This window comes from Hemitrygon akajei, chromosome 3, assembly GCF_048418815.1.
Source record: "Hemitrygon akajei chromosome 3, sHemAka1.3, whole genome shotgun sequence".
NCBI classification, from domain to species: domain Eukaryota; kingdom Metazoa; phylum Chordata; class Chondrichthyes; order Myliobatiformes; family Dasyatidae; genus Hemitrygon; species Hemitrygon akajei.
This window is the reverse complement of record NC_133126.1, coordinates 96,511,404-96,532,943: the sequence shown is the minus strand read 5'-3', so window position 1 is coordinate 96,532,943 and position 21,540 is coordinate 96,511,404. Positions and strand designations below refer to the sequence as shown.

General features: G+C 41.5%; 1 protein-coding gene across 1 annotated transcript in view; it reads right to left on the bottom strand.

Annotated features, from left to right (window-relative positions):
• zfyve1 (zinc finger, FYVE domain containing 1) overlaps window positions 1-21,540 on the bottom strand; it is an 86,271-nt gene that overhangs the window by 56,235 nt on the left and 8,496 nt on the right. The window contains exon 3 of the mRNA XM_073040417.1: window positions 6,647-6,861. Within this exon, the coding sequence (XP_072896518.1) occupies window positions 6,647-6,861 (215 nt within the window). The remainder of the gene's footprint in view (window positions 1-6,646; window positions 6,862-21,540) is intronic.

Sequence of the window (21,540 nt, the reverse complement as noted above, 5' to 3'; positions counted from 1 at the left end):
AGCACGTAGACAAGATGGTGGCAATAACTTTCATTAAATAAATTCCTTGGTCTCCATCCAGCCAACACCAAGCCAGAATCACAACTCAGTATACTCAAGCATAAGTCAGAGATTCAGAATTATACTAGAAAAGGGCCTTTCAGCCCAACTCATCCATGCCAGCCTTGATACCCGGCTACTCAAACCCAATTTGGCTTCATTAGGCCCATGACCCTCAACTCCTTCCGTATCTAAGTGCTTTGCCAAACATCTTTTAAATGTTGTAATTGCATCAGCCTCAACCACCTCCTCCACTCCAAATATTCACCTTGTGTGTGGAAAAACTTGCCCTTCAGATCTCCTTTGAATTTCTCCCCTTTCACCTCAAGCCCACACTCTCTAGTTCTGGACTCTCCTGGCTATATATAAACCTCAATGTTATAGACATCCATGAGTCAATCTCACCTTTCACTGAGGCTGAGGTAGTGGATCTTGGGCTTAAAAAGGTTGGTGACCACTAGTTTAGGGACTAAACTACACATTTTCCTAAGGTCAGCATATTCCAGCATTGTCATGACCCATACTGCCCGTCAATTATTCAGCTCCAGTAGGATTGGAATGGTTCCATGTTTCTCAGTGCAAGCCCAATACAATATTGCTCTGCAGGTTCAAAGTCATGAGCACAATTTAATAAAATACCACGCAGCTCAGTAAGTCAGTGAAGGATCAAAGACTTCAGCCCAAAATGTTGACTATTATTTTCCCTCCACAGATCTTGCCTAATTAACCGAGTTCCCCCAGCACTATGTATATGTGTTGCTCCAGTTTTCCAGCAGCGACAGAATCTCGTGCAACACAGTAGCTTTTGAAAAAAGGTTCTACAACAATAACTTTGCTTTTTGAAGATGTAAAATACAATCAAGGGGGTTTTCCTTTTAAACCCTATAGAGGGGCAAGGATTGAGGTAGTTCTCTGCCCTTGCAGTGCACATATACAAAGCTGTGCAGTGAGTTAAACAGGGTTTTTAATGAGATCTTTAAACACTAGTTTAAACCCCTGCCTCCCCCATTCAGCACCAGCAAACCTTCCCACTAGGATATTAGCTCCCCCTTGAGGTTCAGATACAAACGATCCCTTCTGTACAGCTTCCACCTTCCCTGGAAGACAGCCCAATAATCTAAAAATCTAAAGCCCTCCCCCCACACCAACTCCTTAACCCCGTGTTAAACTGTATGATCTTCCTATTTTTGGCCTCACTGGCAAATGGCAAATGGCAATCTTAAGATCACAACCCTGGAGATCCTGCTCTTTAACTTAGCACTTAAAGCCCTGAACTCACTTTGCAGGAGCCCGTCACCTCTCTTACCCATGTTACTGGTACCAACATGGATCACGACCTTTGACTGCTCACCCTCCTGCTTAGAACACTGGGGGCTCTTTCGGTGATAGCCCTGACCCTGGCACCCAGCAGGAGGCAACAAACCAGTCAGAAGTCTCACTCTCATCCACTAAACATTCTTTCTGTTCCCCTAACCAACGAATCCCTTGTCACTTCAGCTTGCCTCTTCACCCCCTTCCCTTCTGAGCCACAAAGCCTCAGTGCCTGAGACCTAACCACTATGGCTTTCTTCAGCCAGGTCATTCCACCTGACCGTGGTATCCAAAATAGTGTACCTGTTGTTGAGGGGATCAGCTGCAGGGGTGCTCTGCACTGGCTGCCTATTCCCTTTCCCCCACCTGACGGTCACCATTTACCAGTGTCCTGCACCTTGGGTGCAACTACAGTACTGTGCAAACGTCTTAAGCACATATATATATAGCAAGGGTTCCTAAGACTTTTTGCACAGAAATGTACTTACTTGTATGTGCTATCTATCAACCACTCAGACTCCTGAATGATCCAGAGTTCATCCAGTTCCAGTTCCAACACGTTAACACGGTGTGTTAGAAGCTGCAGCTGGATGCACTACTGGCAAGTGCAGTCATCAGGGTTATTGGATGTCTCCCTGCAAGAGGAGCATTCCACTATCCTGCCTGGCATCCCCACTGTTCTAAATGTGCAATAAGAAAAAAAAGAAAGAATAAGTAACAAAAAAAGTTTACTTACAGCCTACGCCTCTCCTCGCTAAAGTCTCAAAGAGCCCCAACTCCCCACTCACACAATGGCCGCTCCACTTAAACCTAACTTCTTTTTATTGGACTTTGCCAAGTACTTAATTATACACAATACAGCATTATTGTCACACACATGCGCACTGGGGCAGAAAAGACCAGAAGTAAAACCCCGCAACCGGTTTCAATGAGATCCCCCCTCAGTCTTCCAAACTCCAGCAAGTACAGGCCCCAAGCCATCAAATACTCCTTATATGTATGTAACCTTTTCATTCCAGGACTAATCCTTATGAACCACCTCTGGAACATCTCCAATGCCAGCACACCCTTTCTTAGATAAGGGGCCCTAAACTGTTCCCATGACTACAACTGCATTCTGACCCAATGCCTTATAAAGCTTCAGCTTCACACCTTTGTTCTTGTATTCTAGTCCTCCTGAAATGAATACTAACATTGCATTTATCTTCCTTATCAATGATTCAATCTGCAAGTTAACCTTTTAGGGAATCCTGCACAAGGACTCTCAAGTGTCGACAACACTACATTCAATCTCAAACAATAACGAGGTGACCTACAGGGAAGAAATCATCTCCCTGACACAGTGGTGTCAAGAAAACAACCTCTCCCTCAATGTTGCAAAAACAAAGGAGCTGGTTGTGGATATAAGATTCAAAATTAAGTTGTGCGTTTCTGAAAGAGGTCTGGGTTAAGGTCAAAGGACAAAGGTGATTTAATTATGTCTGGGTTAAAGTCTGTAAACAAATGTGATTTAATTATGAATGCAGAAGCCCTGACAAGATTAACTGTTTGTGGAATCATTGAAGTCCTGAGATATGGACTATGGTTTTATAGAAACGTGTAAAAAAAAACTCCAAATATGGAATGGGAAAACACTATGTACCTCCCGAGTCAGGGAGGGGGGTGGTAAGGAAGAAGGATAAAACCTGCTGCCCTGTAAGGTTCAGGGTTCCCTTCTCTGAGGGAGCCCAGCTCTGCAGAACTGTTAATAAACTTTGTTTCCTTGAATTTGTCTTAAAGCCATTATTCGGGAGCGTGGCTCGTTTCTGACAGATTACAAGGGGAATGGAGACGGGCTAACCCTTATTGACTACCCCCTATTAACTGATCTGGGGTTGAGAGGGTAAACCACTTTAAATTCCTCGGCATCCACATCACTGAGGACCTCATGTGGTCTGTACACAACAGCTGTGTGGTGAAAAAGGCACAACAGTGCCTCTTTCACCTCAGACGGTTGAGGAAGTTTGGTATGGGCTCCCAGATCCTAAGAACTTTCTACAGGGGCACAATTGAGAGCATCCTGACTGGCTGCCTCACTGCCTGGTATGGGAACTGTACCTCCCTTAATCACAGAACTCTACAGAGATTGGAGCATCTGCAGTTGTGAACATCCCATGATTCAGGACATTTACAAAGACATGTGTGAGAAAAGGGCCCCAAGGATCATTGGAGACCCGAACCACCCCAACCACAGTCTATTCCAGCTGCTACCATCCAGGAAATGGTACTGCAGAATAAAAGCCAGGATCAACAGGCACCAGGACAGCTTCTTCCACCAGGCCATCAGATTGATTAACTCACGCTGATTTGAGTGCATTTCGATGCTACATCGACTGTTCTATTTATCATAAATTACTATGATTGCATATTGCACATTTAGACAGAGACATAACGTAAAGATTTTACTCCTCACATATATAAAGGATATAAGAAATAAAGACTATTCAATACCTTTGTACCTCTGATTTTTGCGTGTTCTCGCCACTTGGAAAATAGTCCACGCCTTTATTCCTTCCGCCAAAGTGCATTACCATGCACTTCCTACACGATATTCCATCTACTAATTCTTTGCCCATTCTCCCAATCTAAGTCCTTCTGCAGACTCCCTGCTTCCTCAACACTACTTGCCCCTCCACCTATTTTCATATGTCCACAAACTTGGCCAGAACGCCATCAATTCTGTCATCCAAATTGTTGACATATAACATGAAAAGTTGTCCCAATATTGACCTCTGTGGAACAGCACTAGTCACCAGCAGCCAACTAGAATAAGCCTCCTTTATTCTGACACTTTGCCTCCTGCCAGTCAGCCAATCTTCTATCTTTCCTGTAACACCATGGGCTCTTATCTTGTTAAGCAGCCTCATGTGTCAAAGGCCTTCTGAAAATCCAAGTAAACAACATCCACTGACTCTCCTTTGTCTATCCTGTTATTTTCTCAAGTCATTCCAAAAGATTTGTTTGGCAAGAATTTCCCTTAAAAAACCATGCTGACTTTGGTCTACTTTATCACGTGCTTCCAAGCAGCCTGAAACCTCATCCTAAATAATGGACTCCTTACCACTAAGTCAGGCTAACTGGCCTATAATTTCCTTTCTTCTGCCTCTTTCCAATCCTCCAGATCCATGCTAGAATCTAGTGATTCTTGGAAGATCATTATTAATTCATCCACAATCACTTTAGCTACCTCTTTCAGAACCCATGGTTGTAGTCCATTTGGTCCAGGAGACATATCTCTCTTCAGATCTTTCAGCTTCCCAAGCACCTTCTCCTTAGTAATAGCAATGACACTCAATTCTGTCGCCTGGCGCTCTTGAATTCTGGCATAGTGCTCGTGTCTTCCACAGCGACTGCTGGCACAAAATACTTCTTACATTTGTTTGCCATTTCTTTGTCCCCCACTACTACCTCTCCAGCTTCATACTCAGTGCTCCACTATCTACTCTCACCTCTCTTTTACTCTTTATATATCCGAAAAAAACATTTGCTATCATCTTTATTAGACTAGCTTACCTTCATTTTACATTTTCTTCCATTATGGTTTTTTTTTGCTTCTGTTGATTTTTAAAAGCTACCCAATCCCCTAACTTCCCACTAAACTTTGCTACATTATAAGCCCTCTGTTTTTTTTAATACTGACTTTGACTTCTTTTGTCAGCCACAGTTGCCTCATCCTGCCTTTGGAATACTTTTCATCATTGGGATGTGTCTATGCTGCACCTTCAGATTTGCTCCCAGAAACTCCAATTATTGCTGTTCTGCTATCATTCCTGCTAGTGGCCCCTTCCAATCAACTTTGTCCGGCTCCTCTCTCATGTCTCTGTAATTCTCTTTACTGCATTGTACTACAACTGACTAAATTCTCCCTCTCAATGTGCAGAGTGAATTCTATCAAATGATCACTGACTACTAAGGGTTTATTTACCTTAAGCTCCCTAATCAAGTCTGGTTCATTACACAAAAGCCAATCCAGAACTGCCTTTCCCCAACGGGCTCAACCACAAACTGCTCTACAAAGCCATTTATCTCACAGGCATTCCACAAATTCCCTTTCTTGGGATCCAACATCAACCTGAATTTCCTAATTTACTTGCATATTAAACTCGCCCATGACTATTATAAAATTGCCCTCATTACATGCCTTTTCTAATTCCCATTGAAATTGATATCTCACATCCTGGCTACAGTTCAGGCATGTATACAACTCCCATCAGGTTTTTTCACCTTTGCAGTTTCTCTGCTCGACCCATAAGGATTCTACATCTTCAGAGCTTATGTCACCTGTTGTATCGTTGAATGTTAAGCTCCCAACTATGATCTTCTTTCAGCCACGAATCAGTGATACCCATGACCCCATACCTGCCCATCTCTAACTGCACTACAAGATCTTCTACTGTATTCCATATACTGCATGCATTCACACATAACACCCTTAGTCCTGTATTCATCGCCCATTTCAATTTTGTCCCCATGTTACAGTTCATCCCACTGAGTGAAATTTTGCCATTTCGTCGATGCACCGACTTGTATACCAATTGCCCTATCACTCCGGTTCCCATTCCCCTGCCAAATCAGCTTACACCCTCCCCAACAGCTCTAGCAAAAGGGCCCACAAGAATATTGATCCCCCTCAGGTTCAGGTGTAAACTTGTCCTTCCCCAGAAGAGATCCCAATGATCCATAAATCTGAAACACTGGCCCCTACACCAATTCCAACACTGGCCACTCCGCTTACACCTTTTTTTTTTATTGGCCCCTGCCAAGTGCTTAAAAGATTGCAGCCCGCTGAAAAGTTTCAAAAGGCCCCAAACTCTTTTTAAGCCTCATGCAGGGGTTTTAATTTAAGCCAACTGATGACCTCCCATGATAATGTCACTATTATCTGATCTAAGTCTTCCGCAATTAGCAGCAAACATTGGAAGTTTGTTTTATTTTGTTCCATTTCCCCAAACATTTATGGAAGGCATTTCTAAACAAACCAGATTTTTATAGAAACCCAAACCCCTTTCATCTTCAACAAGTTTCAATTCTTTAGCTAATTAGGCTAGAAATTCTGATTCAGATTACCGTAGCTATTATCATATACACCAGGTTCCTTGCTTGCCTGAATCCAGAGACAACACCAAGTAAAATCTGTCCCAGGTGAAACTGATTTTAAGTGACACTTATCTGAGTTGTCACACTAGTGCAACAGCAGATGCCAGAGCTCAAATTGACAATTTTATTATATATGGTTAGACTTTAAACAATGTCTTACTTTTAAAGCCTTAAAGATAATTCCTGGGGGTCTGGGAGAGCGAGTTGTGTTGTTGTTCAGCTGCTGTTCAACAGTCCACAACAATCCAGAAAAGTCTGTTGGAGGATTGTATGTTCTGGTGCCTTTGTACTGGATGGAACTAAAGGCTTCTGGAAAGCGCCCCAGCTTATGAAATCGCTCCTGTAGCAGTTTTTCTGGAAGCTCTGAAGGCCCATCTGCAGAGAAAGGTCAACAGTTTAATACAAAGCACAAACCCACAAATGCACAAGAGTCACAGGGACAGAGAAGATGGCGATGGCAATGGCAACATACCCTTCGGATCTGCAGTCTGTGCCATTTACACAAATCCCATATTAATCATTTTTTCAAAAACATTTCCCCAAATTCTCAGTTCTGTTCACCTTCCAAAACTCACCTACTCAATCGAGCAATTTACAGAGGCCAATTAATCTACCAACTGACATCTTTGAGATTTGGAAGAAAGCTCGCCATTGGGAGCATTTAATAGGTAGTGGGAGCTTATCCCCACTACCACCCCCAGCTATGATGACCTTAAACAAAGGTGCAGGCTGACAGTGAATCACAAAGTTTATAAACAGCAATGAAATGACTAAGTCTAGACAAAGTTATAGATGGAAATTACAGCAATGGATGAGTTAAGGTAGATTTTTGAGATAAATAGAGAATGGATTAGGGTTTTCCGGCCCTTCAAGCCATTCCACCCAGCAGCCTCCTATTTAACCCTAGCCTAATCACAATGCAATTTACAATGACCAATTAACCTACCACTGATACATCTTAGGACTCTGGGAGGAAACCAGAGCACCTGGAGGAAATCCATGCAGTCACAGGGAGAACATCCAAACTTCTTACCAACAACAGCAGGAATTGAACCCGGGTCACTGGTACTGTAAAGCATTGTACTAACCACTACGATACTGTGCCATCCCTGGTAGAGCCAAGCAATACAAGACAGAAGGCGTTAGGTACTCTTTGCATACGATGGATATGATGTCCAAAATTCAACCTGTGGTTAAGTCCTTTTTCAACAGAGTGATACAGAAGGAAACAGGCCCTTCTGCCCAACAGGTTCATGCCGATCAAAATTTCTATCTAAGCTAGTCCCATTTACCTGCATTTGGCCCATATCCCCTATGCACATACCTTTTAAATGTTGTTAATGTATTTGCCTCAACCACTTCCACTGACACTTTATTCCATATACTGGCTTCCTGGTTAAAAAAGTAGCCTCTCGGATTGCTATTAAGACCGTGTGCACTGACCCGAATAATGCTCCTCATGATTTATACACCTTAAGATCATCCCTGATTCTCCTTTACTCCAATGAAAAAAAACCCCAGCTTGTTCAACCACTCCCCATAACTTGATTCCTCAAGTCCCATCAACATCCTCATAAATTTGCTCTGCACTCTTTCTAGCTTAATGGCACCTTTCCCTATAAAAGGGCCATGTAAATTGAATATAATATTCTGAATGAGCTTCACCAATATCTTGTACAACTTTCACTGGGGTTGCAAATGATGTGGTTTCGTTTCTGACAGATGGCACAGGGGGATGAATTTTGGCATTCAGGAGTAAAGTCTGTGACAGAGACCAAAGATATTGATCCACTTTCAATTTTTAATTGAAGAAAATTTATCCTTACCATGATTGCAAGACAGTGAAGTGCAAGTGTGGATTGAGGTGAGCAAAGAAGGAATAAGATGGGAAGCAGGACAGTGAATTAGAAATAGAAACATTTGAACAGCAGTCAAAGGAAGAACACAAGATAAACCACAGCCATGTATAATTCAATTGCATGAAGACCACATTACAATTCAAGTCACCTCTGAAGGTATTTGAATGAAATGTTATAGTTTAACCATATGCAGTCTGTATTTCAATTTATATCTTTTAAGACTTTGTGGTCTTCAGGAAGGGGAAATCAAGGAAACACACACACCACTCCTCATTGAGAAGTCAGCAGTGGAGAGGCTGAACAGCTTCAAGTCAACATCTCAGAGGATCTACTCTGGCCCAAACAAATTGATGCAATCACAAAGAAGGCACTCCAGTGATTCTATTTCATTAGAAGTTTGAGGAGATTAAACATAGAGAATCATAGAGCACTTAGAAACAGGCCCTTTGGCCCATCCAATCCATGCCAAAATATTTTTCTGCCTTGAATCATAACCCTGTATATCCCTCCCATCTATGTACCTATCCAAACTTCTCTTAGATGTTGAAATCAAACCTGTTTCTACCACTTCTGCTGGCAACTTGTTCCACACTCAACACTGAGTGAAGAAGTTCCCACCAATATTTCACCTTTCAAACCATGACCTCTGGTTCTAGTCTCACCCAACCTCAGTGGAAAAAGCCTGCTTGCATTTACTGTATTTTACACCACTCACAATTGTGTACCTTTATCAAGTCTCTCCTCATTCTCCCACTCTCCAAGAAATGAAGTCCTAACCTATTCAACCTTTCCCTATAACTCAGGAACTCAAGTCCTGGAAAAATCATTGTAAAGAGACTGCAATGGGTTGTAGATTCAGCCAGCTCCCTCACAGTCTGAGTCTACAACTCTCCCCACCAAGGACATCTGCAAGGTGGTGCCATCTACCATTAAGCACCCTCACCATCCAGAACATGCCTTCCTCTCATTAGATAATCAGGGAAGAGGAGATACAGAAGCCTGAAGACTTACATTTAACAATTCAGGAACAGCTTCTTCCCCTCTGCCTATTTATTTTTGTAACATATTAATAGTTACATCTTGCACAGTCCCGCTGCCACAAAATAACAAATTTCACAACATATGCCAGTGATAATAAACCTGTTTCTGATTCTAAAGCTGAAAACATATACTACCAGGCTGAAGGACAACTATACCCTGTACAATACAACGGACTCTTGATATCACAATCTACCTTGTCACGGCCTTGCATCTTGCTGTCTGCCAGCTCTGCATTTTGTCTCTCTCTTCATTCTGTTATCACTTTTCCCTTGTACTAACTAGTTCAATATGAAGAAGTGATCTGTGTGGATGGCATTGCACAAGATAACAAATAATAAACTCCTCGTAGCACTTTAGAATTCAGACCCACCAATGAAGGCAAGCCAAGGTTACAGGCTCTGGAAGGGTTGTTGGAGTAGCTGAAGCAAGTAACTGCACTTCACTTTGTACATGGTATACCCGACAGTCACTGTACACCAGTGAATTGGGACCTAAATGAATATTCAGGATGGTGGCTCAGTACTGATCAGGCAGGCATGCTTTGTCCTGGGTGGTATCAGTTGTTTGATTCGCACTTAGACAGACAAGCAGGGAGTACTCAATCACTTGTTTCCTGTGGGTTAGAGAAAGGATTTGGGCTGTTGGGGTGATTCCCTTGAACAGAAAATCCCACAAAAAGAAGTGGGTACAGCCCAGTCCATCAGGGGTAAAGCCCTCCCCACTACTGAGCACATCTATACAAAGCATAGTTTCAGGAGAGCAGATCAGGGGCCCCACCACCCAGGCCATGCTCTCTTCTTGCTGCTGCCATCAGGAAGGAGGTTCAGGAGCCTCAAGTCTCACACCACCAGCTCCAAGAACAGTTATTATCCCTCAACCATCAAGCTCTTAAACTAACGGAGATAACTTCACTCAACTTCACTGAACCGCTCCTATAACTCACTTTCAAGTACTCTTCATCTCATGTTCTAGATATTTATTATTTTTTTATTTATTATTACTACTATTTATTTCATTTTGTATTTACACAGTTCTTTTTGGCTTTTGCACACAGGTCGAATGCCAAAGTTGATGCAGTCTTTCATTGATTCTATTTTGGTTATTATTCTATTATGGATTTGAGTATGCCCACAAGAAAATGAATCTCAAGGTTGTATATGGTGACATATACTGTAAGAACTTTGATAATAAATTTACTTTGATACACTCATCACAGGATACACAGTCACACTATTTGAAATGGAGTCACAAACAGACCAGATAGAGAAGATAATCACTCTCAAAAAGTTGAGTCTTAAGAATTCAGTAGTTCATCCCGTCACTGAAGCAAGCCTTTGTTAGTTTCCATATTCCACATCTGCCAAGGAGGGGCATGTGGATGTGTCTCTTGTCTATAACTCTACATCCAAACCAAAGCACTGACAGCATTGACCTTCCAGAACACGCTTGCCTCATACCCTGTGTGTCAGCTTCCTCTCCAGCCGGCCCTGCCATTAAAGCCTCAGCATTGACAAATTCCTCTAACATTTCCAAATGTAGAATGAACGGGTTAACACATGATTCAGGTACTATCAAATGTGATAGGATTGCTACAACTGCTCAGAAAACCAAAAATCAAATGCCTTACCGTAGCACCACACCAGTGAACTTGAGAAGTACAGAAAGTTACAGCAGGGCATTTACTTTGGAAACTAATTGAGCTCCTGGTTTTAAAAACACAAGTTTCCAAGCACTGTATACACAGTGCAAGAAGTGGGAAAGGGGACTATCTGTCAGAGAATAGGATGGTTAGGTGATATTGAAGGGACAAAACCGAAACTCAAACTTAATAAATATCAGAAAGAATTTATAAAAATTGCGCTGGCTGTAGCCAAAAAGGCTATTGCAATTACTTGGAAATCAGATACATATTTAAGTATAGATTGTTGGAAAAAAGAAATCTATGGCTGTATTCCATTAGAAAAAATTACTTATAACTTAAGAGATAAATATGAAACATTTTTGAAAATCTGGGGCCCTTATTTACAAAAGACAGGACTAAATATATAGGTGCTCTGAAGAGAAAATTAATGGTTACTTGGGGAAAGAAATAAATATATATACTAAAGTTATTAAGAACTCCATGGAGCATGTGGAGACCTTCCAACAACCAGGCACTCTTTCTTTCTTTCTTTTCTTTCTTTCTTAATTTTTTTTATATAGGTAAGTTAGGGGGGAGGGATTAAGGGGAGGGGGGAAAGGTCACATACTTTTTTTTCTACACTTGTAATCATTTAAAAATGCAATTAAATAAAATTTTTAAAAAAAGAGAATAGGATGGTTCATGCAGCATTTCAAGCAGAGACTCCAGGAATTTCCTTTCAGCTGTTCATAAGCTCAAGACTTTTAAGCTCAAAGCACAGAGAAAAGAACAAGCTAGGCCAGTGGTTCCCAAAGTGGGCGATATCATACTACAACCAGGGGATAGTGGGAGTTTAAGGGGGCGGTGGAGTGCGCTCGGTAGCAAGAGGGGCTGCTGGGGAATTACAGGCTTAATATAAGAAATGAATTCCTTACTATAATCAATTAATCCTCAGTGCCCCAGAATTGATTACAAAGATCATGTAATCACCTCATCTCTTGCTAACCCACCATTCTCTCAGACTTAGTTTGAAGCCTGTTATCATTATTAAAAAACAATGTGACACTTCTATATTTGGCATACGATGAGAAACTGGACTGAAGGTAAGGAAGGCAAATGAGGTGTTACTGTTCATTTCAAGAGGAGTAGAATACAAGTGCAAGGATGTGATGCTGAGGTTTATAAGGCATTGGTCACACCACACTTGGAGTATTGTGAGCAGTTTTGGCCCCTTAGCTAAAAAAAGATGTGCAGGCACTGGAGGGGCTCCAAGGAGGTTATAGACAATAGACAATAGGTGCAGAAGTAGACCATTCAGCCCTTCGAGCCTGCACCGCCATTTTGAGATCATGGCTGATCATCTACTATCAATACCCAGTTCCTGCCTTGTCCCCATATCCCTTGATTTCCCCTATCCATAAGATACCTATCGAGCTCCTTCTTGAAAGCATCCAGAGAATTGGCCTCCACTGCCTTCCGAGGCAGTGCATTCCAGACCCCCACAATTCTCCGGGAGAAGAAGTTTTTCCTTAACTCTGTCCTAAATGACCTACCCCTTATTCTCAAACCATGCCCTCTGGTACTGGACTCTCCCAGCATCTGGAACATATTTCCTGCCTCTATCTTGTCCAATCCCTTAATAATCTTATATGTTGCAATCAGATCCCTTCTCAATCTCCTTAATTCCAGCGTGTATAAGCCCAGTCTCTCTAACTTCTCAGCGTAAGACAGTCCGGAAATCCCAGGAATTAACCTTGTGAATCTACACTGCACTTCCTCTACAGCCAAGATGTCCTTCCTTAACCCTGGAGACCAAAACTGTACACAATACTCCAGGTGTGGTCTCACCAGGGCCCTGTACAATGCAAGAGGATTTCCTTGCTCTTGTACTCAATTCCCTTTGTAATAAAGGCCAACATTCCATTAGCCTTTCATTCATAAGAATGATTCCAGAAATGAAAGGAATAATGTATGAGGAATATTTGATGGCTCTGGGCCTGTACTCGCTGGAGTTTAGAATGAGAGGGGATCTCATTGAAACCTATTGAATATTAAATACCAGGATGGAGTGGATGTTTCCTACAGTGGGTGAGTCTAGAACCAGAGAAGCATCCCTTTAGAACAGAGGAGGAATTTCTGTAGCCAGAGGGTGGTGAATCTGTGGAATTCATTGCCACAGACAGCAGTGGAGCCCGTCACTGGGTATACAGTGGATTGCAAAAGTTTGGGCAAAAATTTCTGTTACTGTGAATAGCTAAGCGAGTAAAAGATGACCTGATTTCCAAAAGGTATAAAGTTAAAGATGATACTTTTAAAAAATATTTTAAGCAAGATTACTTTTTTTATTTCCATCTTTTAGAGTTTCAAAATAACAAAAAAGGAAAAGGGCCTGAAGCAAAAGTTTGGGCACCGTGCATGGTCAGTACTTAGTAACACCCCCTTTGGCAAGTATCACAGCTTTCTGTAGCCAGCTAAGAGTCTTTCAATTCTTGTTTGGGGGATTTTCACCCATTCTTCCTTGCAGAAGGCTTCTAGTTCTGTGAGATTCTTGGGCCGTCTTGCATGCGCTGCTCTTTTGAGCCTATCCACAGATTTTCGATGATCCTTAAGTCGGGGGACTGTGAGGGCCATGGCAGAACCTTCAACTTGCACCTCTTGAGGTATTCCATTGTGGATTTTGAGGTGAGTTTAGGGTCATTATCCTGTTGTAGAAGCCATCCTCTTTTCATCTTCAGCTTTTTTTTTTTTACAGATGGTGTGATGTTTGCTTCCAGAATTTTCTGGTATTTAATTGAATTCATTCTTCCCTCTACCAGTGAGAAGTTCCCCGTGCCACTGGCTGCAACACAAGCCCAAAGCATGATGAATCCACCCCCGTGCTTAACAGTTGGAGAGGTGTTCTTTGCATGAAATTCTACACCACTTTTTCTCCAAACATACCTTTGCTCATTGTGGCCAAAAAGTTCTATTTTAATTTCATCAGTCCACAGGACTTGTTTCCAAAATGCTTGTTTAGATAGATGTTCCTTTGCAAACTTCTGATGCTGAATTTTGTGGTGAGGATGCAGAAAAGGTTTTCTTCTGATGACTCTTCCATGAAGGTCATATTTGTGCAGGTGTTGCTGCACAGTAGAACAGTGCACCACCTCTCCAGTGTCTGCTAAATCTTCCTGAAGGTCTTTTGCAGTCAAACAGGGGTTTTGATTTGCCTTTCTAGCAATCCTGCAAGCAGTTCTCTCAGAAAGTTTTCTTGGTCTTCCAGACTTCAACTTGACCTCCACCGTTCCTGTTAACTGCCATTTCTTAATTACATTACGAAATGAAGAAATGGCTACCTGAAAACACTTTGCTATCTTCTTATAGCCTTCTCCTGCTTTGTGGGCATTATTTATTTTAATTTTCAGAGTGCTAGGCAGCTGCTTAGAGGAGCCCATGGCTGCTGATTGTTGGGACAAGGTTTAAGGAGTCAGGATATTTATAAAGCTTTGAAATTTGCATCACCTGGCCTTTCCTAACGATGACTGTGAACAAGCCATAGCTCTAAAAAGCTAATTAAGGTCTGAGACCTTGGTAAAAGTTATCTGAGAGCTCAAATCTCTTGGGGTGCCCAAACTTTTCAATGATGCTCCTTTCCTTTTTTTTCCACTCTAAAATGGCACAACACAAAAATAATACACTAATCTTGCTTAAAATGTTGAAAAGAATGTTTCATCTTTAACTTTATGACTTTTGGAGATCAGTTCATCTTCTATTCACTTAACTATTCACAGTAACAGAAATTTTGACCAGGAGTGCCAAACTTTTGCACGCCACTGTTATTTAAAGCAGAGGTTGACAGTTCTTGGTTAGTCAGTGTATCAAAGGTTATGGGGAGAAGGCAGGAGAATGGAGTTGAGAGCAATAATAAATCAGACGGTGGAAACGCAGAGCAGACTCAATGGGCTGAGTGACGTAACTCTACTCAAGGTTGTGTTATTTGCTGTTAATTACTGTAGTAAGTGTAGCTGGTACAATCTCCTTACTCTAATCACCCAGTGATACAATTCCTGTTAACCAATTAGTGTGAATTAGATTATGGCATTCAATGGGGCAAAGTTCAGAATCTGCTCTTTCAAATGGTCTTCGTCATACTTGAAGGCACCTTGAACATTTGAAGATGCAAACAAGAACTTGGCTTATTTTCATTCACTGTGAAACTTTCAGAAATGGAAAACACTTCACAAGAAACTAGTGATGGTTTGCATACTTGACACAACATTTCATTGCTAAATCTGGAAAGCCTCATACAATTGGAAAGGAACTAATTCTGCCAGCAGGAAGGGAGGCTCTGAGTATAGTTTTGCAGAAGTCACCAGACCAGGTGATTAAAGTGATTCCAGTCAGTGACAACTCTGCTCAAAGACGAATAGATAAAATGTCTGAGAATGTGAAAGACACATTGTACAACATACTTAGGACAACAGAACTCCCTCTGCAGTTGGATGAGTCAACTTTACCAGGCAATGAATCTTTGCTTCTTAGTTATGTTTGCTTCATAAAAGATGAAAGCATGGTTCACGAGTTGTTATTTGCAAGGAGACTAGAAACAGATACAAAGGGAGAGTCAATACTTCGGATTTTTCAATTTTTTCTATTTTTCAAAGAGGACATTCTGCTCACTAACATTCTTGCTTGTGCAACAGAAGGGGCACCATCAACGACATGACACCACCATGGGGTAATTACTTTCTTGAAAAACACTACCATATTTACCATTCACTGGTATTCACATACAACATCTTACCACAAAAAAAAACTAAGCAATTGGCTGCACAAATAATTAAATACTGTTATCAGTGATAAATAAAATCAAGTCACCTCTTTGCCATTCAACTAGTTTGAGAGCTTTGTATTGAGAATGATGAACAGTTTGAACACTTGCTGTTGCACACAGAACACAGATGACTCTCTAAAGGAAACTGCCTTTTTGAAACTGTAATAAAAATTTTTGTAGACTCAAATGATTCACTCAAAAATCAACTCAAGAATATTAGGCAAGGCATTGCTTATTTGTCAGAATTATTAACAAAGTTTAATGAAATTGATCTTCAATTGCAAGAAAATTGTGTGAATCTTATCAAAGTCAAATCAGCCGTTTCCACATTTCTGTCCAAATTAAGTACAACATTGGCCATTGTGTCCTTTTCCAATTTCTGAGCATCTGGGTTGGAAGAGAAAGAAAGAATACTACGGTAGATGATCTTCAAGTAAACTGTGGCCAACTGGGTGAGCTGCATAAAGAAACTTCAGAGATTTCAGGATCTTCTCTTGGTCCAAATTCCAGATTGGGAAATAAATCCATTCCTGAAAACTTGTAATAAGGAATTAACAGGAAGGATGAAGAACTGATCTTGCTACAAAATGACTTTGAGCTGAAGCAGATGAAAGCAATGAAACAGACTGCAAATTACTGACTGTGTCATTGGATTCTCAATAGACAGTAGGTGCAGGAGTAGGCCATTCGGCCCTTCTAGCCAGCACCGCCATTCACTGTGATCATGGCTGATCATACACAATCAGTACCCCGTTCCTGCCCTCTCCCCATATCCCTTGACCCCGCTATCTATAAGAGCTCTATCTAACTCTCTCTTGAATGCATCCAGAGACTTGGCCTCCACTGCCTTCTGGGGCAGAGCATTCCACATATCCACCACTCTCTGGGTGAAAAGGTTTTTCCGCATCTCTGTTCTAAATGGCCTACCCCTTATTCTTAAACTGTAGCCTCTAGTTCTGGACTCACCCATCAGTGGGAACATGCTTCCTGCCTCCAGTGTGTCCAATCCCTTAATAATCTTATATGTTTCAATCAGATCCCTTCTCATCCTTCTAAATTCCAGTGTATACAAGCCCAGTCGCTCCAATCTTTCAACATATGACAGTCCCGCTATTCCGGGAATTAACCTTGTGAACCTACGCTGCACTCCCTCAATAGCAAGAATGTCCTTCCTCAAATTTGGAGACCAAAACTGCACACAATACTCCAGGTGGGGTTTCACCAGGGCCCTGTACAGCTGCAGAAGGACCTCTTTACTCCTATACTCAATTCCTCTTGTTATAAAAGCCAGCATGTCATTAGCTTTCTTCACTGCCTGCTGTACCTGCATGCTTGCTTTCATTGACTGATGTACAAGAACATCTAGATCTCGTTGTACTTCCCCTTTTCCTAACTTGACTCCATTTAGATAGTAATCTGTCTTCCTGTTCTTGCCACCAAAGTGGATAACCTCACATTTATCCACATTAAACTGCATCTGCCATACATTTGCCCACTCACCCAACCTGTCCAAGTCACCCTGCATTCTCATAACATTCTCCTGACATTTCACACTGCCACCCAGCTTTGTGTCATCAGCAAATTTGCTAATGTTACTTTTAATCCCTTCATCTAAATCATTAATGTATATTGTAAACAGCTGCGGTCCCAGCACCGAACCTTGCGGTACCCCACTGGTCACAGCCTGCCATTCCGAAACGGACCCGTTAATCGCTACTCTTTGTTTCCGGTCAACCAGCCAATTTTCAATCCATGTCAGTACTCTGCCCCCAATACCGTGTGCCCTAATTTTGCCCACTAATCTCCTATGTGGGACTTTATCAAAAGCTTTCTGGAAGTCCAGGTACACTACATCCACTGGCTCTCCCTTGTCCATTTTCATAGTTACATCCTCAAAAAACTCCAGAAGATTAGTCAAGCATGATTTTCCCTTCATAAATCCATGCTGACTCGGACTGATCCTTCTACTGCTATCCAAATGTGTCATAATTTCCTCTTTTATAATTGACTCCAGCATCTTTCCCACCACTGACGTCAGGCTAACCGGTCTATAATTCCCTGTTTTCTCTCTCCCTCCTTTCTTGAAAAGTGGGACAACATTAGCCACCCTCCAATCAGCAGGAACTGTTCCTGAATCTATAGAACATTGGAAAATGATTACCAATGCATCCACGATTTCTAGAGCCACCTCTTTAAGTACCCTGGGATGCAGACCATCAGGTCCCGGGGACTTATCAGCCTTCAGACTCAACAGTCTATCCAACACCGTTTCTTGCCTAATATAAATTTCCTTCAGTTCATCCTTTACCCTAGTTCCTTTGGCCACTATTACATCTGGGAGATTGTTTGTGCCTTCCCTAGTGAAGACAGATCCAAAGTACCTGTTCAACTCATCTGCCATTTCCTTGTTTCCCATAATAAATTCACCCGTTTCTGTCTTCAATGGCTCAATTTTGGTCTTGACTATTTTTTTGCTATTCACATACCTAAAGAAGCTTTTACTATCCTCCTTTATATTCTTGGCTAGTTTACCTTCGTACCTCATTTTTTCTTGGCGTATTGCCTTTTTTGTTATCTTCTGTTGCTCTTTAAAAGCTTCCCAGTCCTCTGGTTTCCCGCTCATCTTTGCTATGTTATACTTCTCTTTTATTTTTATACTGCCCTTTACCTCCCTCGTCAGCCACGGCCGCCCCCTTACTCCCCTTAGGATCTTTCTTCCTCTTTGGAATGAACTGATCCTGCACCTTCTGCATTATTCCCAGAAATACCTGCCATTTTTGTTCCACTGTCTTCCCTGCTAAGGTATTGTTCCATTGAACTTTGGCCAGCTCCTCCCTCATAGCACCATAGTTCCCTTTGTTCAACTGTAATACTGACACATCTGATTTTCCCTTCTCCTTCTCAAATTGTAGGTTAAAACATATCATATTATGGTCACTACCTCCTAATGGTTCCTTTACCTCGAGGTCCCTGATCAAATCCAGTTCATTCTCCTTCTGAGTGACATTCAGAGTGCTGTTGAGAAGCTGATGTCACTGCATCAAATCTATACATCTCATGGAAAGGTGAAAAAGCAAATAAGTAGTGAATAGTTGAACTGCTAATGTGTGTTTTAAAATTATTGATGTTTTTACTGTAATTAAATAAGAGAAAAGAAAGCTTTTGGCACATGGCCTTCATAAATCGAAGCATTGAGTACAGGAGATAGGATGTTATGTTTAAGTTGTACAACACATTGGTGAGGCCTAAATTGAAGTAGCGTGTGCAGTTTTGGTTACCGACCTATAGGAAATATGTAAACAAAATTAAAAGAGTACAAAGAAGTTTTACAACCATGTTTGCCAGGACTAGAGGCACTGAATTATAAGGAAAGATTAGGATTTTTCTAGTCCTATTGTAAGGGGTTTTTTTCTTTATGTTACTGCGTATTTTAATCAAAATGGCTTCTTGTTATGTTTAAAGTAAGAATGCTTCTTTGTTGTGGTAACTGGTGAGAGTGCTTTCTCTCACAGCTTGTTTGGGTTATAATTACTGATAACGAGAATTGTATTCATTTGTTAACCAATTGGGATAGATGCTATTCTTTCTTGTGGGTCTGTAAGCTAGTGTTGCGCGGGCTTTTAGGGAAGTCGAGGGGGAGATCGCGAGGAAGGAGGACGTGCGGGATGCGCTCTGGTCGATCACAGAGGTTGGTCCCAGGCAGCGGGTCAAGGTCGGAGATCGAATAGTGAACCGAAGACTCAGTCAATTTGTGCACGAATTGACTGAACTCTGATAAGTTTTGGCAGAAGACTGAGAGGAGATTTTATAGAGGTATACAAAATTGAGGGGTATAGAGGAGTAAAAGTAGAGTCATGAGTTAAGGGTGAAAGGTTTAAGGGAAACATGAAGGGGAACTTCTTCCATGAAAAGATCGTGAGAGCGTGGAACAAGTTCACAGCACAAGTAGTGCATGCGAGCTTGATTTCAATGTTTAGCGAAGTTGGGATAGGTACATGGATAGTAGGGGTATGAGGACTATGGTCCCGGTGCAGGTCAATGAGAGTCAGCAGTTTAAATGGTGTCAGCATGGACTAGATGAGCCAAAGGGCCTGCTTCTGTGCTCAACCTTTCTATGACTCTAAGTAATTTTATCTGTATCTTTAAATAGATTTGAATAGTTTTTGCAAATATTAGTCACTGCTTTGAATTTGCAGTTCTTTGTACATCAAAAATCAAAACCGTTTATAGTTTTTAATGCAGTGACCAGAAAGGGAGAGTGGGTGCTGGGGATGAGTCCTGGGAGCCAAGGGGGCTGTAACACAAGAAGTTTGGCAAACACTGATCTAACCACTACAGCAGCTTTGTGTTTTATTTTGATGCTAATATCTGCTGGCAAAGCATTTACTGTCTATTTCTGATTGCCCAGGAATTGAGACAGCTTCAAGAGTTACACATATTGGTGGCTCTTGAATCGGACAGGCAGACAAGGATGGAAAATTTCCTTTCCCGTAGGTATTACAACAATCCCAACATTTCATGGTTATTGAGACGTACTTTAAATAAAAACATACATAAACAATTGAACACTTCCTGTTCCTCCACCCTCACTGAAGGCGATCCTCAACCACAGTATTCACAGCGTCTCAAACAGCACAACGAATTGTACTATTTACAGCTAACTGAAGACCTCTGGAAGGCTGCAAGAGGCTGCAGATGGTTCTACACTCGGGCAAAACTCTCCTCACTGTCAAGGGCATCTTCTAAAGACAGTGCCTTAAGGACTCTCACCATCCAGGACATGCCTTCTTTTTGTTATTACCATCAGGGAGGTGGTACAGGAGCCTGAAGACCCACATTCAACAAGTTAGAAACAGCTTTCTCTCCATCATCACATTTCTGAATAGTCCATGAACTCATTAGCACTGCGTCGGATAAACAAATTGTATGTTGTACAAATCAGTGATAATAAATCTCATTCTGATCCTAACCTAGCGTAATTTTCCAAGTTTTGGAAAATGCAAAGAGAAGATTGAGAGATTGGTTTTAATTATTTAATTTGACCCTCTCATAAATTTAACCTTTAACTACTGGGCAGTGGCCAGGTTGAAGGAACACTGCAGACATCATTGAAAGATGCAAAGCCAAATGTCTCTAATGATCCTAGAGCTTCTAACCAGCACTGACCACCATGTCTGCAAATTTTAATTTTAGAGGTGCACCATGCACTTATTATGGAAATGTTTGTCAAATTTAATAAAACAGTTAAACATTAAGTAGTTGGTTCAGTGTTACACAGAGGGAAGACCGAAGTCTCTCAACCTGGTCTGCTGGGGTATAATACTGAACCCTAATCACACTTTTCCCCACCCATTCGTAATCTAGAGCAGGGGTTCCCAACCCTTTTCTTACACCATGGACCAACAGCAAGGAGCCCATATAGATCAGGTTGGAAGCCTTTCAGATCTGTTTTAAGGATGAAACTGCAGATATTATAAAGACACACCAATTATACAAACAAATCATTCCGATATAGATATTGTACATATTCTTTGATAATAACTATTTTGAACTTTGAACAAAACCAGGTGAATGCTGATGTTTTATCAGAATGTACTCCTGACCCTGTTACAAAAGAAGAGCCCATGCAGTTCAGGCCATGTACTCAGGTTCCATTCCCCACTACCTGACCCATGTCACCAGGTCAGACACACTGGGGTGAACCTGAGAAATGGATCTAA